This window comes from Thamnophis elegans, chromosome 14 (assembly GCF_009769535.1).
Source record: "Thamnophis elegans isolate rThaEle1 chromosome 14, rThaEle1.pri, whole genome shotgun sequence".
Lineage (NCBI taxonomy): Eukaryota > Metazoa > Chordata > Lepidosauria > Squamata > Colubridae > Thamnophis > Thamnophis elegans.
Window position 1 is genome coordinate 27,420,894 of NC_045554.1, and position 14,778 is coordinate 27,435,671.

At 44.1% G+C, this 14,778-nt stretch overlaps 1 protein-coding gene across 1 annotated transcript in view; it reads left to right on the forward strand.

Moving 5' to 3' along the window:
- The window catches only part of NECAB2 (N-terminal EF-hand calcium binding protein 2), a 190,538-nt gene extending 185,600 nt beyond the window's left edge, over positions 1 to 4,938 (forward strand). Inside the window, exons 12-14 of the mRNA XM_032231091.1 lie at positions 2,607 to 2,684; positions 2,787 to 2,878; positions 4,910 to 4,938. Of these exons, the coding sequence (XP_032086982.1) occupies positions 2,607 to 2,684; positions 2,787 to 2,878; positions 4,910 to 4,938 (199 nt within the window). The remainder of the gene's footprint in view (positions 1 to 2,606; positions 2,685 to 2,786; positions 2,879 to 4,909) is intronic.
- The last annotated feature ends 9,840 nt before the right edge of the window (positions 4,939 to 14,778 follow it).

Consider the following 14,778-nt stretch of genomic DNA (forward strand, 5'->3'; position numbering starts at 1 on the left):
GAGCACTCTGGAAGCCTCCTAAAGGCTATGGATGGCCATTTTTATAAAGGGGGCAGGGTTTCGGGAGGCCAAAATGCTGTGTTCAGTGTATCAGATGCACCCAGATTTTCATCCTCTTTTTTGAGGGAAAAAGGTGCATCTTATACTCCGAAAAATACGGTAAGTCAGCCAATGGGAGCTTAAACAGATCTGAGTCTGTGCAAAGAATTGAAACAGAAACTTAAGCAGTCTGCTGCTCTGAGAAGTAAACTTAAGCACTCTGGTCTGGGCTTGTCTGCTGATATGAAACTAACAGATTAACTGCTTGTGTTTGCCTGTAACTCTCCTGCCTTGTGTTTACTTGGAAGAACCACCTGTTGGTATTGTACATTTATTCATCTATTCATATTTCTATAAATAAGTTAATGAATCCAGCTGAATCAGTTACCTGTGTGTGCTTTCTGGATTTTTTTTTGCAACAAACTCTGACAGAAGCTTGGTTGTTTTTTAGCAGCAAGGAGCAGCTTCATTCATTTTCTAAACCTTGGTCAAATAATACAACTATTAGTAGCTCAGTTGTGTAGCTCTCCACAGAGAGCTTCTTCTCCAATCCTCAAGCTGCTTGTGCTGGTTTTACTAGGGGAAAAAATATTGCTTTAATTAAACGTTCTTTCCTTCTTCTTTTTTTAATAACCAAAACAGAGTGCGCATCTCCAAAATCCATGTTTGTTTCGAAGAAAAACCTCTGGGCTCCATCAACATTATTAGAAAATACATTAGCAGGAGAGGGAGAGAGCTAGAATGCAGCAGGAAACATCACTTTCATTTTCCATTATTATTTTTTTTTACTTTTCTCAATGGAATTGTAAAGGTGCAATTGGATCACAACAACATTCAGTGAGAACACCCACAAGGAGCTCTCAGAACTTCTAAATGCACCCAACACTCCAGAAAGTTTGGTGGATGCTGATAACCAATATCACATTGTTGCTTAATGCTAATGCACAGAGACTTCAATGTATAACCACAGCTGGTACCAGAATTTCTATTGAATAGAAAATAGAGCTGGAAGGGATCTTCTAGTCAAGCCCCCTGCTCAAGCAGGAGACCCTATACCATTTCAGACAAATGGCTGTCCAGTCTCTTCTTGAAAGCCTCCAGTGATGGAGCACCCACAACTTCTGGAGGCAACTTCTATTCCGCTCCTTAATTGTTCTCACCGTCAGGAAATTTCTCTTTAGTTCTAGGTTGCTTCTCTCCTTGCTGGCTTTCCACCCATTGTTTTTTGTCCTGCCTTCTTTGTGACAAATACTGGAATATTGCTATCATTTCACCCCTAGTCCTCTTCTCTAGACTAGCCAAACTCAAATCCTGCAACTGTTCTTCATATGCTTTACTCTCCAGGCCTTTAATTATCTCCGCCCCCTGCCTTTTATCCCTAGAGCTTGGGTGGTGCTTTGCCAGCAGTGGTGGCTCTTCTGTCCCAAGGACCGGCCCATAGATTTCCACTGCTCTCCTCTCCTCTGCTTTCTGTGCATCCACACGTCAGGCACTGGACCCAGCTGTTCCTCCTCTTCCTCATCAGCCTCCTCCAGGCCTGGGGGCTGTTGACTCTCCATCTGAGGGCTGACGGACAGCCCAGGCTCTGCCTCTGTCTCTCTCTCTGCCAGCTCCATTCCCTCTTCCCCCTAGGAGCTCTCAGGTTGCCCTGATGCTGACCCTGACTCCCATGCCTCCTCCTTCTCTGATTTGGCTGCTGGAGGGGCTGGTGGGTGACAGGCCTCCACGTTGAGGACCCTCCATAGTCTTGAACATCATAGAGGAAGCAGATTCTTGGATGAGTTTACTTACCCAGGTTATCAGTTGTAGAAAGGTAACTGCATGTTCTGACTAAGGCTTCCCGAGAGCATGTAGCAAACTCCTTGTCCCGGCAAAAAACCCTTTTATTAATTGACTGTGAATTCTGCTCATTCACGTCCAGCAAAGTAGGGGAGGATTTACAGTCACAGACCTTATCTGGCTTGGAGAGCTGCCAGGCTTATATCTGCAAAACTTGGCAAGGAGCCTCGGAGAGTCACGAACCAATTAAGCGAACTAATTGTCTCCTGCAAATTCCACCCCCCTTTCGCTCCTCTTTTATTTCCTCTGGGAGGGGCAATTCACAATCCACCTGTGGCCTTACTCCCAAGTCGACCCCTGTTCTTTAACTGGTCCTTTCATCTGGCAACTCTGCGCATGTGCACACTGGGAACAGGCTCCAGCTGTTCGTCTGTCTCACTGATGTCTGATTCTGAAGGCAGCTGATAACTGGCATAGGGCCCTGGCCCCCTCTCTGCCTCCAACACAGAGCCCTCATCAGAGCCTTCCCCAGATTCCAGGACTGACCCTGTTCTTCCCCAACTTCCTCACTGTCTGAATCTGCTGCCAGCTCTTCTGGCCACTGGCAGGCCACAAAACTGCATTCATAGATGTTTGCTTGGCTTGCTGGGGAGAAAAGTTTGCAGCTTAACCCATTTCATTAATTTTGGGCTGATGAATCGTCCATATCTTATTTATTTATTTATTTTTACAGGAGATTATTTCTCTGCTACTCATTATTGACCCCAATGTGTCTCCCTCTGTTGCAGCGTAACTGCGGTCAGGCTTCCCGATGGGGTCACTTTCATTGTCTACGAATTCTGGGAGAATGAGGATGACTGGAAAAGGTACCATATAGCGGCCTCTGCTTTTGGTCTCCCCCCCCCCCCCATGTTCCGAGTTTAGAAACCGGCTGACCTTCTTCTCCGTCCTTCTCCTTGCCTCCACAGGCATCTCCAGAGTCCCATCTGTAAAAGCTTCCAGCATGTCAAAGTGGATACGCTGAATCAGCCAGAAGGAGTTTCCAGCGTGTCAGTGCCAGGTCTGAACACTAAAATTGTGACGAGACTAAGATCTAGAGTGGTCTTGGTGTGGGGACAGGGCTCAAATATTTTGAGTATTTTGATTAAAAGAAATCAATAGTTCCTTGGAAACTAGCTTGAATCCTGGCCCATCCCTGGTTTTCTTGGCAACCGACTAGAAAGTGGTCTTCTTCCAGGGTGACTGTTCAATTTCCCATTATAGATATGCTGGCTTTTCCTGGGGGTCTCCCTTTCTATTACTAACCATGGCTGACAGTGGTGGGTCACTACCGGTACTCTGCTCGTGGTCCATTTATGCACGCCCTGGACATGTGCTGTACATGCGCCAGATGTGCGCTGCGCACGCATGTGCACTCCACCACACCTGTGACACCCAGCTGTTTGGCCGAGGTCGTGCAGGTGCTGCACGCTGTGCGCTTGTATGCAATTGGCCCGCTTGCTTCAAAAGCAGGTGTGGAACGCGGGCGGGTGGGCCAACCGAGCCACCATACTGATACGGTGGCCGCTGCTCCCGTCTACTACCTGTACGGCCTTATTGGGCCATACCAGCCGGAGCCCACCACTGATGGCTGATTCTGCTGAGCTTTTACGTACCAAGAAAGCCTGGTTTTGCCGAAGCCACAGTGTATGATGCCAGCTCAAAGTGGATGCGACTGGGTCCCTGTACAAGATTGCACTTCATTTTTAAGGAACAAATGGACTGAGTCAGTTTCATGAGCTGAGTTCACACAACATGCTGAAATAGGTTGAAATGGAACCCAACAGATCATGGCTGAAGATATTACCGGGGGGGGAGGGGTGCCACTGTTTAGAAGGTTGTGTGAATGAGATCATCATGGAAAAGTGTGTCTTGAATAGTCATCCCAAGTAATGTAACCGTGGGAAAGGTATTTCGATAACCTGGATTTAGATGTTGTGTGAAGCCAGCCTTTGCTTGCAAACCGTTATGGGCCATGGATGGAAGGATCAAGGCAAGAAATGTGTTTAATTGAAATAAAAGAAGGCCCCTTTCTAGCTCAGGGATGGATAGGAATGGCAGCAAAGACAGGCAGATAGATAGATGGATGGATGGATGGATGGATGGATGGATGGATGGATGGATGGATGGATGGATGGATGGATGGATGGATAGATAGATAGATGATAGATAGATAGATAGATAGAGAGAGAGAGAGAGAGAGAGAGATGATAGATAGAGATAGATGATAGATAGATAGATAGATAGATAGATAGATAGATAGATAGATGGATGGATGGATGGATGGATGGATGGATGGATGGATGGATGGATGGATGGATGGATGGATGGATGGATGGATAGATAGATAGTATATGTACTGTATATATGTATCTGTATTTGTATCTGGATCTCTCTCTCTCTCTCTCTCTCTCTCTCTCTCTGTCTCTCTCTCTCTCTCTCTCTCTCTTGTCTGTCTGTCTGTCTATCTATCTACCAGATATGTCTATGAGTCTGTCTGTCTGTCTATCTACCAGATATCTATCTATCTATCTATCTATCTATCTATCTATCTATCTATCTATCTATCTATCTATCTATCTATCTATCTATCTATTTTCTATATCTATCATCTAGCTTTGTCGATAGATCTATCTTTATATCATCTATGTATATCTACCTACCTACCTATCTACCTACCTAGATCTATCTATCTATCTATCTATCTATCTATCTATCTATCTATCTATCAGATATCTATCTATCAGATATCTACCTACCTACCTAGATATATCTATCTATCATCTCTCTATCTATCATCTATCTATCTATCTATCTATCTATCTATCTATCTATCTATCTATCTATCTATCTATCTATCTATCTATCTATCTGATATCTACCTACCTACCTACCAAGATCTATCTATCTATCTATCTATCTATCTATCTATCTATCTATCTATCTATCTATCTATCTATCTATCTATCTATCAGATATCTATCAGATATCTACCTACCTACCTATCTGGCTCCCCAATCCTTTTTTCTGAGAGCTTCTCTTTCCATTGCAGCTGCCTGGTGCACCCTCAACCGAGACTGACATGGAGGAGACAGACGGTGCCCTAAAGGGAAGTTCAGATGGGTCTCCCTTCTCCTCGCCTGGCTGGTGCCAACGTCCTTTCCTCTCTTTGGCAGAGAAGCACACTCTTATCTTTTCTAATAACTTTGTTACCTGTGTCGTCTCTTCTCCCTCCCTTCCTTCCAATGCATTTCTGTCTAGAAATGAGATTTGTTTGCTCTTGGGGTGGAGGAAGGAACAACAAGAAGTCTAATACCCAATTTTTCCACTAGGTCTTGGCCAACAAACCATTTTTTCCCTTCTCTGAACTTTATACCCCAAGCCTGTAACAAGTTTTGGTTTGGTAGCCACCAGAGATGAGAACTTGATTGCAAGTCCCAAAGGTGCTTTTTCGGGAAGCAACTAGACTTTCTTGTTTTTTCTTTTGAAGACATTTCACTTCTCATCCAAGAAGCTACTTCAGCTCTGGCAGGATAGTGGGGAATGGAAGGATTTATATTCAGATATTGAGACTCTAGAAAGAGTGCAGAGAAGAGCAACCAGGATGATGAGGGGACTGGAGGCTAAAACATACGATGAATGGTTGTAAGAACTGGGCATGGCTAGCCTAGTGAAGAGAAGGACCAGGGGAGACAAGATAGCAGTCTTCCAATATTTGAGGGGCTGCCACAGAGAGGAGGGGGTCCAAAGTACCTGAAGGCCAGACAATGAATAATGGATGCGAAGTGAACAAGGAGAGATTCAACCTGGAAATAAGGAGAAATTTTCCAACAGAGAGAACAATCAACCCATGGAACAGAAGTTGCCTTCAAAAGTTGTGGGAGCTTCATCTCTGGAAGCTTTGAAGAAGAGAGTGGACTGCCATCTGTCAAAAATGGTGTAGGGTCTGCTTGAGGAGTGGGGTGGTGGTGGACTAGATCAGTGTTTTTCAACCACTGTGCCGCGGCACACTAGTGTGCCGTGACATAGTGTAAGGTGTGCCGTGGGAAAAACACTTTATATATGGTCAATATAGGCACAGAGTTAAAATTTTTTAACATTTTCTAATGGTGGTGTGCCTTGTGATTTTTTTCATGAAAAAAGTGTGCCTTTGCACAAAAAAGGTTGAAAAACACTGGACTAGATGACCTACGAGTTCCCTTCCAACTCCGTTCATCTGTATCTGAATATAAATCCTTCCATTCCCCCACCATCCTGTCAGAGCTGAAGAAGCTTCTTGGGTGTGAAGTGATACGTCTTCAAAGAAAAAAAAAACCAAGGAAGTCCATTTGCCTCCTGAAAAAGCACCTTTGGGACAACCAGGACCTGGATGACAGAGAATCTGTACAGACTTTAAGCTTGATTGCAAGCGATTGCAGGAGTTTTGCCAAAGGCATTCAGAGTTTCACCAAGGATATTTGTTCCCCGACTAGATGGTTTCTGATGGCCTGCCTTAACACCTTGGCCTGGTTCAGACCACAGCAAAGTAACATATCTGCATGATCTGCAGTATGGGGAAGTCTTCCTGTTGTTGCTTTAGAAGATAAATATTTAAATATTTAAATATTTTAATGCCTTTCCTGCTCCAACTTCACCCCTCCCGAGAATGTAATGCAAAAGTCCTATGTTTTATTCTCATGAGGCTGAAGAAGGTTGGATAAAATAATCTTAATTCTTCCTTCTGGGTTCAATGGATTGGAGAACAATGGATTGGAGAACCCTGAGGAACATAAATTGCCATTTCCTTTGGAATCCCAATGTTCAATTAGCCAGGAGCTCAATCTGACTCTAAATCCAAAGCAATGCATAGACTAACACAGCAGTGCGTGGCTGTTGATGGTTTGCTTACATTATCCCAGTAGTGGAATTCAGCCAATTGGCACCTATTTGGGAGAACCAGTTGTTAACTTTCTAAGCAGTTGGGAGAACCGGTTGTTGGAAGTAATCTCCTTTTGTGTTTTTCCCACTTTACAGGGCTAATCCTGTAAGGAAGGCAGGAAGGAAACATTCTGGTGTGGTTTCTAGCCTCATCTTTATTGCCCTGTTTCCAGAAACTGCCTCTCCGGTTATCCCTTATGACATTGTCACAGCTAAGGCGAAGCGCCCATCAACGTGAGTGACGTTGAGTTGGCCACACCCACCCAGCCACATGACCACCGAGCCCCACCTACCCAGTTGGTCATTAGGGCAGAGAATCGGTTGTTAAATTATTTGAATCCCACCACTGCATTATTCCATTTTTAAATGTGTTAACTGGTATTCCATAAAACAAAAGTTTCCAACTATTTCTTGCCCTGCTTAAGAAAGACAGTTATTTGAATCTCTCCACCCACCCACCCCAAACAATGATTTCCTAGAGGTCACAGCAGAGGTGAGTTCCTACCAATTTGGACCACTTCGGCTGAGTAGGTAGTAACTTGGCCTGCCATGCCCCTGAACTGGTTCTCTTGGTGGTGCTGTAGGTGCCGGCATCTTGTGTTTTGCTTCTGGGCATGTGCAGAAGCAATTTTCTTAGTACTGCGCATGTGCGCATAGTGCGCAGCGCATCCCTGAGCGAAGCGGCAGTAGCATCAGCCGGAACCCACCCACGGGTCACAGTATTGCCTGTATTCTTTGGGAGTTAAATGGGCCTGTAGATTGGATCAGATTTAACCTGAAACCACTGATTCAATTCAATTGATCAAAAGTGATCAGGTCTGACTTATCAGTTGGGTTTGGATCTTTGAATCCAGTCAGATTTCTGAAGTGGGTGGTCTAAAGTTAAGAAGATAAGAACTTTTTAAAAACCTTGATCTGGTTTGAGTAAAAACAGGCCATTCTTTGCATTTATCAATAGCATCCAATTGTCTGCCTGATTTAGAGACAATGCCATCCAAGTCAACCACAAATGCAGAAACTCATTTCGATGGAGAGATTCGTTTGCATTTCTGAATGGATTCTTTGCAAGCTCAACAAAGTTGATAAAGTGAGAGGAGCCAGAATAGATTAACAAGAGCATCTCAGCCAGACTCAAACCTAAATTAAAAACGTATTGCATCCTTCATTCTTGGCACCTCGTCTATATGGTATCTCTCTCAGCATTGATATGAAGACGAAACAGCGGCACTAGGATTGTGATGGCAAATCTCTGGCACGGGTGCCGGAAGTGGCACACAGAACCTTTGCCCGTTGCTCTTGTGGGTTCTGGCATGCAAATGCACTCCAGTCAACTGGTGTTCCGTGTCGAAATGGGAGCGTGCGCATGCACAGGTGGGAGTGCCGGAAACCAGAAGACCAGGTGAATGGCACACATATGCTCACCAGAAACCTGAAGCTCAGCTCTTCCGGTGAAAGAGGAACTGCTCTTCCGGTTTCCAGTGCTCCCATGCGTGCGCACCAGGGAGCTGCTCTTTTAGTTTCCGGCATTCAGAGGTGGGTTGCTCCCAGATCGGGCTGTATTGGGTGAACCACTAGTAGCGGCAGTAGGAGGCTCCACCCACCCACCCGGACGCTTCTGTGCATGCACAGAAGCATTGCAGGCAGGCAGGAACATGCACAGGAGTGCGCCCAAACCAGTAGTAAAAAAAATAGCAACCCACACTGCTGGCATTCCCATGTGTGCATGCGTGTGTTCAAAGGTTTGCCAACACTGGACTAGGAACTGTGGAGGTCTACCTATTATTTTTTTCTATTCAGCTTAATCTGCAAAAGAACAGGAGCTGCTAAGACCACAATAGCTGGCTTCTTCCTTCCAAGCAATCCAACAATGGGAGCTTAGCCATGCAGATTTGGTCTAGGCAGGAATAGATGCCATGCTGTCGCACTCAACCTCTGGAACTTAGAGGGAAATGGCAGTTTGATCGTGGGTAAACCTCTACTAGAGATCCTCATTCAATCCTCTACTTCTAGCACACCTCGAGAGTCTTACGGGATACAGAAATAACCCTTACTTTTCTTGTTAGGGTGGTTAGCATCAAAGCACCCATAGGATACATTTCAAATTATTTCCTTGCATAAAGAGGGTGAGCAAATATCTTTTGCCCCCATGAGATGTAGCTTTCTTTGAGAGTAATTTTTTGTAGGCTTGAGAAATGGAATTTGAGACAAGTGGAGTAAAGCAGAAGTGGTTGGACCATGTAGTCTTTCCGATGTGCAAACCCAGTTGGTGCGCTGGGAAACATGGAACTGGCTGTGCCAGCCCCATGGCCACTGCCATGCCACTAACCATCAAACACCCTCAGTGGCATGCTGGCCATTCCACTTCTACTCGGCTCTCAAGCAAACTCACAAAATTCCAGGAAATTCCAGCCAGCTACAGCATATTACTGCACATGTCCTTTCGTTTTCTTTTCTATTTCTAAGGTCCTCCTTGTCCCAAAGGTGATTTTTCCAAAAAGCAACTGGACTTTCTTGATTCCCCCTCCCATTGAAAACGTTTCCAAGAAGCTTCATCCAAGAAGCTTCTTCAAGTTCAGGACTGAGGAAGCTTCCTGGATGAGAAGAAAAACGAAAAGAAGACTCAGGAGAGACATGATAGCTGTCTTCCAATACTTGAAGGGAAGTCACAGGGGCATTGATTTATTATCCATAGTATTTGAAGGAAGGACAAGAAGCAATCGGTGGAAGCTCATCAGAGGAAGATTCAACCTAGAAATAAGGAGGAATTTCCTGACAGTAGGTGGCTCAGTGGCTAAGACACCGAGCTTGTCTATCATAAAGGTCACCAGTTTGGCGGTTCGAATCCCTAGCGCTGTGTAACGGACTGAGCTCTCATTACTTGTTCCAGCTTCTGCCAACCAAGAAGTTCGAAAGCTCGTAAAAATGCAAGTGGAAAAAATAAGAAACACCTTTGGTGGGAAGGTAACAGTGTTCTGCGCGCCTTCAGCATTGAGTTATGCTGGCCACATGACGGAGACGTCTTCAGACAGCGCTGGCTCTTGGGCTTTGAAACAGAGATGAGCACTGCCCCCTAGAGTCAGGAATAACTAACACATATGTGCGAGGGGAATCTTTACCTTCCTGACAGTAAGAACAATTAATTAGTGGGAGAGCTTTCCTCCTGGAGTGGTAGATTCAGAACTGAAGAAACTTCTTGGATGAGAAGCAAAATGTTTTCAAGGAAAGAAACAAAAGTCCAGTAGCTTTTGGGAAAAGCACACCTTTGGGGCAACCATGACCTAAATCAAGGGTCTCAAACCTTGGCAACTTTAGGACTTGTGGACTTCAACTCCCAGAGTTCCTCAGCAACTGGCTGAGGAACTCTGGGAGTTGAAGTCCACAAGTCTTAAAGTTCCCAAGGTTTGAGACCCCTGATCTACATGATTGAGAATCTCCATAACACCTTCTTCTCTTTGTCCACCCTCCGACTTGTTCCAACAGGTTGGTATTCCTGCAGAATCTGAACCATTCAGAATTGCTTCCAAGTTTTGTTTTGGTTTTAATTCGTAATAAAAGCTGCATGAGACCCTTTGAGAAACTCACCACCTTTCTTGCCTTATTCCTGCCTGGCCATTGAGTTCTCCCACTTGAACACGCCATTGCATGAATCCATCAAAATAAGCCTTGATGTATTTTAGACTTATCTTCCTCCCCCCGTACTGTAGAAAGAGTAGCACTATGTTACTTTCACCAAGTCATAAGAACATTTTCTTTTCCAAACCAAAAAAAAAAACAGTTTTTTTCTAACAAGACGAAAGCAGGCAAGTTTTTCCATAGAACAAGGGAGTTTCCTTCCCCTTCCCCTTCTCCGCCCCCCCCCCACCTCTTTCTCCGGGCAATGTGCCTCATATATCTTCCTTTTGACTGTAACCTTTGATAGCTGATGTGTACTCTTTTAGGAATAAAACGATGTAGCTCCCAAGCTTAGCACAGACAGCACGGTATCAGTGTTAGCAAACATATAGGCAGTTTTAAGATATCAATATGTGCCATTGTGTACAATTTTATGACTAAGTACAAATAACCAAATAAAAAGGAAAAAATTAAAAGAGACCTTTGGATTTGTTTTCATTTTCCTCGCCATCTCTAAAAACCAGTGCTTGTCAGAGGCTAAAACAGATGAAGAAGGGTTGCAGGAACTGGGTAGATCTGGTTTAATGAAAAGAAGGATTAGGGGAGACATGATAGCAGTGTTCCAATATCTCAGGGGCTGCCCCAAAGAAGAGGGAGTCAAGCTATTCTCCAAAGCACCTGAGGGTAGGACGAGAAGCAATGGTGGAAACTAACCAAGAAGAGAAGCAACCTATAACTAAGGAGACATTTTCTGACTGTGAGAACGATCCACCAGTGGAATAGCTTACCTTCAGAAGTTGTGAATGCTCCAACACTGGAAGATTTTAATAAAAGATTGGACAACCATTTGCCTGAGCAGGAAATTGGAATAGAAGACCTCCAAGGTCCCTTCAAACTTTTAGTCCATTCTGTTCTATTTTCTCCTAATCTCTTTTCTCTTCTCTTTCTTCTTCTTTTCTATTTTCTTTTCTATTCTACTCCACTCCACTCTATTCTATTCCACCCCACCCACCCCACCCCATCCTATCCTATCCTATCCTATCCTATCCATCCCTCGTTCTTCTCCATTCTCTATCTTCTCCTATTCTATCCTATCCTATCCTTGGCAGCTTTCAAATACATGAACTTCCCCAGAATTCCCCAGCCAGCATGGTTGAGGAACACTGCTCTTAGATTTGGATTGCGCTAGGGATTCTACCATTCTGATTCAGGGGGGACAGTTCATGCTCAATATAAGACCATCCTGATAACATCTGTGCTTGCCCAATTATCCCCAACAAACCTATGCAAAGAACATGTTGATTTCAGGTAGTTGGACTGTCTTGTCACTCAGATAGTCCTCAACTTACAACTACAGTTGGGCACAAGTTTTCCATTGCTAAGCAAGGCAGCTGTTGAGTTTTGCCCCATTTTATGAATTTTTTTTGCCACTGTTGTTAAGCAAATCACTGCCATTGCTAAATGAACCATGCAGTTCTTAAATGAATCGGGATTCACCCGTTGACTTTGCTCTGATACAGGTAGTCCTCAATTTATGACCACAGTGGGAACAGGCATTTGTGTTGTAGGTCATTGCAGTTGTAAATCAAGTCATCACCTGACCAGACTCGATCTTGTGACCATTTTTACTGTAGCCGTAAGTCAAATCACCATGTGACCCCACCCAATCTTACAACCATTTTTACTGCCATTGTATGTTAAGTCACAACAGGTGGTAAATGCAAAACCAGCTTAACCAATTGCACTTTTTATCATTGTTTTGCCAGAAACTAGCAGAAAAAGTTGCACATTCATATAAAAATTCATATAAACAGTTTTTAAAATGCATCACTTATTCATGTATTTATACAAACCATCAAATACAAGAGAGAGAGAGAGAGACAGAAAGAGAGAGAGACAGACAGACAGACAGAGACAGACAGAGAGATAGACAGAGAGACAGAGACAGACAGAGAGATAGACAGAAAGAGACAGAGACAGACAGAGAGACAGACAGAGAGAAAGAGACAGAGAGAGAGAGACAGAGAGAGACAGACAGAGAGACAGACAGACAGAGAGAGACAGAGAGACAGAGACAGACAGAGAGACAGACACAGAGAGGGGGGGGCACTATAGTCAAATTCTGTATAATCAGAGTTATTTTTAAGCGGGCATCATTCAGATGCAATGGACATCTACTCCCATACTCCCCAGCCAGTATTGACTATCAAATCATCCCTGAAAGCAACATGTTGAAGATAGGATGGAGCAGATGAATAATCTAGAGAACTGAATGTTAAAGGACAGAGTGGTAAGAACTACTTTGATCCCAACAGCAAATGATGTTTCTTAGCACTTTCTCTACCCCCCCCCCAAAAGGAGATTCCAGACTCCACCATAACTATATATCCCTAAATGCAGAAAGGTGTTTTGAGGAAGGTCTATGGAGATGCTCAGTCATTCAGGACATGGTTGTCCAAAATGTGCTTTTTCAAGAGGCAACTGGAATTTCTTGTTTTTATTTTTGAAGACGTTTCACTTCTCATCCAAGCAGCTTCTTCAGCTCTGAGGAAACTTCTTGGATGAGAAGTGACGCATCTTCAAAGAAAAATCAGAAAGTCCATTTGCCTCTTGAAAAAGCACCTTTGGGACAATCATGACCTGGATGGCTGAGAATTTCTACAAATGTTTAACTATACAATTTTGGGATGGACACCCTTGGAATGGTGTGGGAGTAGGAATAGATTTCCAGAGGAAAAATTGCAGACTACAAGAACTGTTTGCACCACTCAGGTGACCCTGAGGACACAGACAAACCTCCAAATGGCCTCAAGGACCCTCTAAAACAGTGTCTCTCAACCTTGGCGACTTTAAGTCCTGTGGACTTCAACTCCCAGAATTCCCCAGCCAGTGCTGGCTGGGGGATTCTGGGAGTTGAAGTCCACAGGATTTAAAGTTGCCAAGGTTGAGAAACACTGCTCTAAAAGGATGCAAATGACCAGCTGTCTGCCAGGCAGGGACGTGCAGTCAGGGGAGGCAGAGCCTCACCACTATCGTCATGAAAAGAAAAAAAAATGTAAAAGGAAAAAGGAGCTGAGGTCAGGCTGAGCTAGTTGCTGCCAGAGTCACCATGGATGACTCTGCTTAGTGCTTAACTGTTTAAAAAAGCCTCTAAAAAAGCGCCCTCTACAGGAGGCGGCAGGAGAACGACGTACCTCATCTAGTCTGACTTTTTATGATCACTTGAGCAGAGTTAAGCAAGGGTTAAAAGCCGAAAAATTCCTGACATAGATGAGGCACATTGTTTTCCTGCCTCCTCCTGTAGAGGGCGCTTTTTAGAGGCTTTTTTAAACAGTTAAGCAGAGTCATCCATGGTGGCTCTGGCAGCAACTAGCTCAGTCTGATCTCAGCTCTTGCCTTTTTCCTTTTACATTTTTTTTCTTTTCATGACGACAGACAAGAGCAGAGTTGAAATCCTCTCTGAAACAGCTGGAAAAGGTACGCGTGGGTCGGAGGGAGGGGAAGGAATTCAAACTTCATCCTCCTGGTGCAACTTTGTGTTTGTGTGTGTGTGTGTTTGAGAGAGGGGGGAGGGAGGGAGAGAGGGAGGAAGGAGGGGAAGGGAGAAGAAAAACAAAAAGAAAGAAGGAAACTTACTTAGCAAAGGAGAAAAACAAATGCTGTTGCTTTAAATCGGAACTGAGCATGCCTGGCTGTGGAATTCTGGAAGTTGAAGTCCATAGGTCTAAAAAAATTGCTGCCTCACCAGCCATAAACCTCACTGCACGTCACTGCTGCCAGGAATATAAATCCTTCCATTCCCCACCATCCAGTCAGAGCTGAAGAAGCTTCTTGGATGAGAAACAAAACGTCTTCAAAGAAAAACCAGAAAGTCCAGTTTCTTCCTGAAAAAGCACCTTGGGGACCACCATGATCTGGATGACTCAGAATCTCCATAGACACCCATTCATATGATTTCTGGATGCTGCAATCCATCATAAATATGAGCTGCCAAGAATCCAAATCATGCTCAGAGGTAGGGCAACAGTCATAAGTTTGAATTTGGTCCTAACTGACTTTTTAGGAAACTGTTATGAATTGAAACCATCCTTAAACAAACTGCCAATAGTTGAAGATTATATGCAATGTGCAATAAAATCTGCCCAGCACCCGTTAACTATCCACAAGAATGTTTGAAAACAGCTCCAGCCAACAAGAGACATGACTAACACGTCACTTTTATTAACAATACCAGGTAGATAAAATTTGAATGGGAGTTAAATTATAACCAGCGTAGTAAAATCTCAGTTTAACGGGCCATTTAAGGAAGAGGGTTCGGTCACTACTACGTCTTTTCCATGATGCCATTGTGCATCATTGCTGTGTCTCACGTTGCAACAGATGTGAATTTTA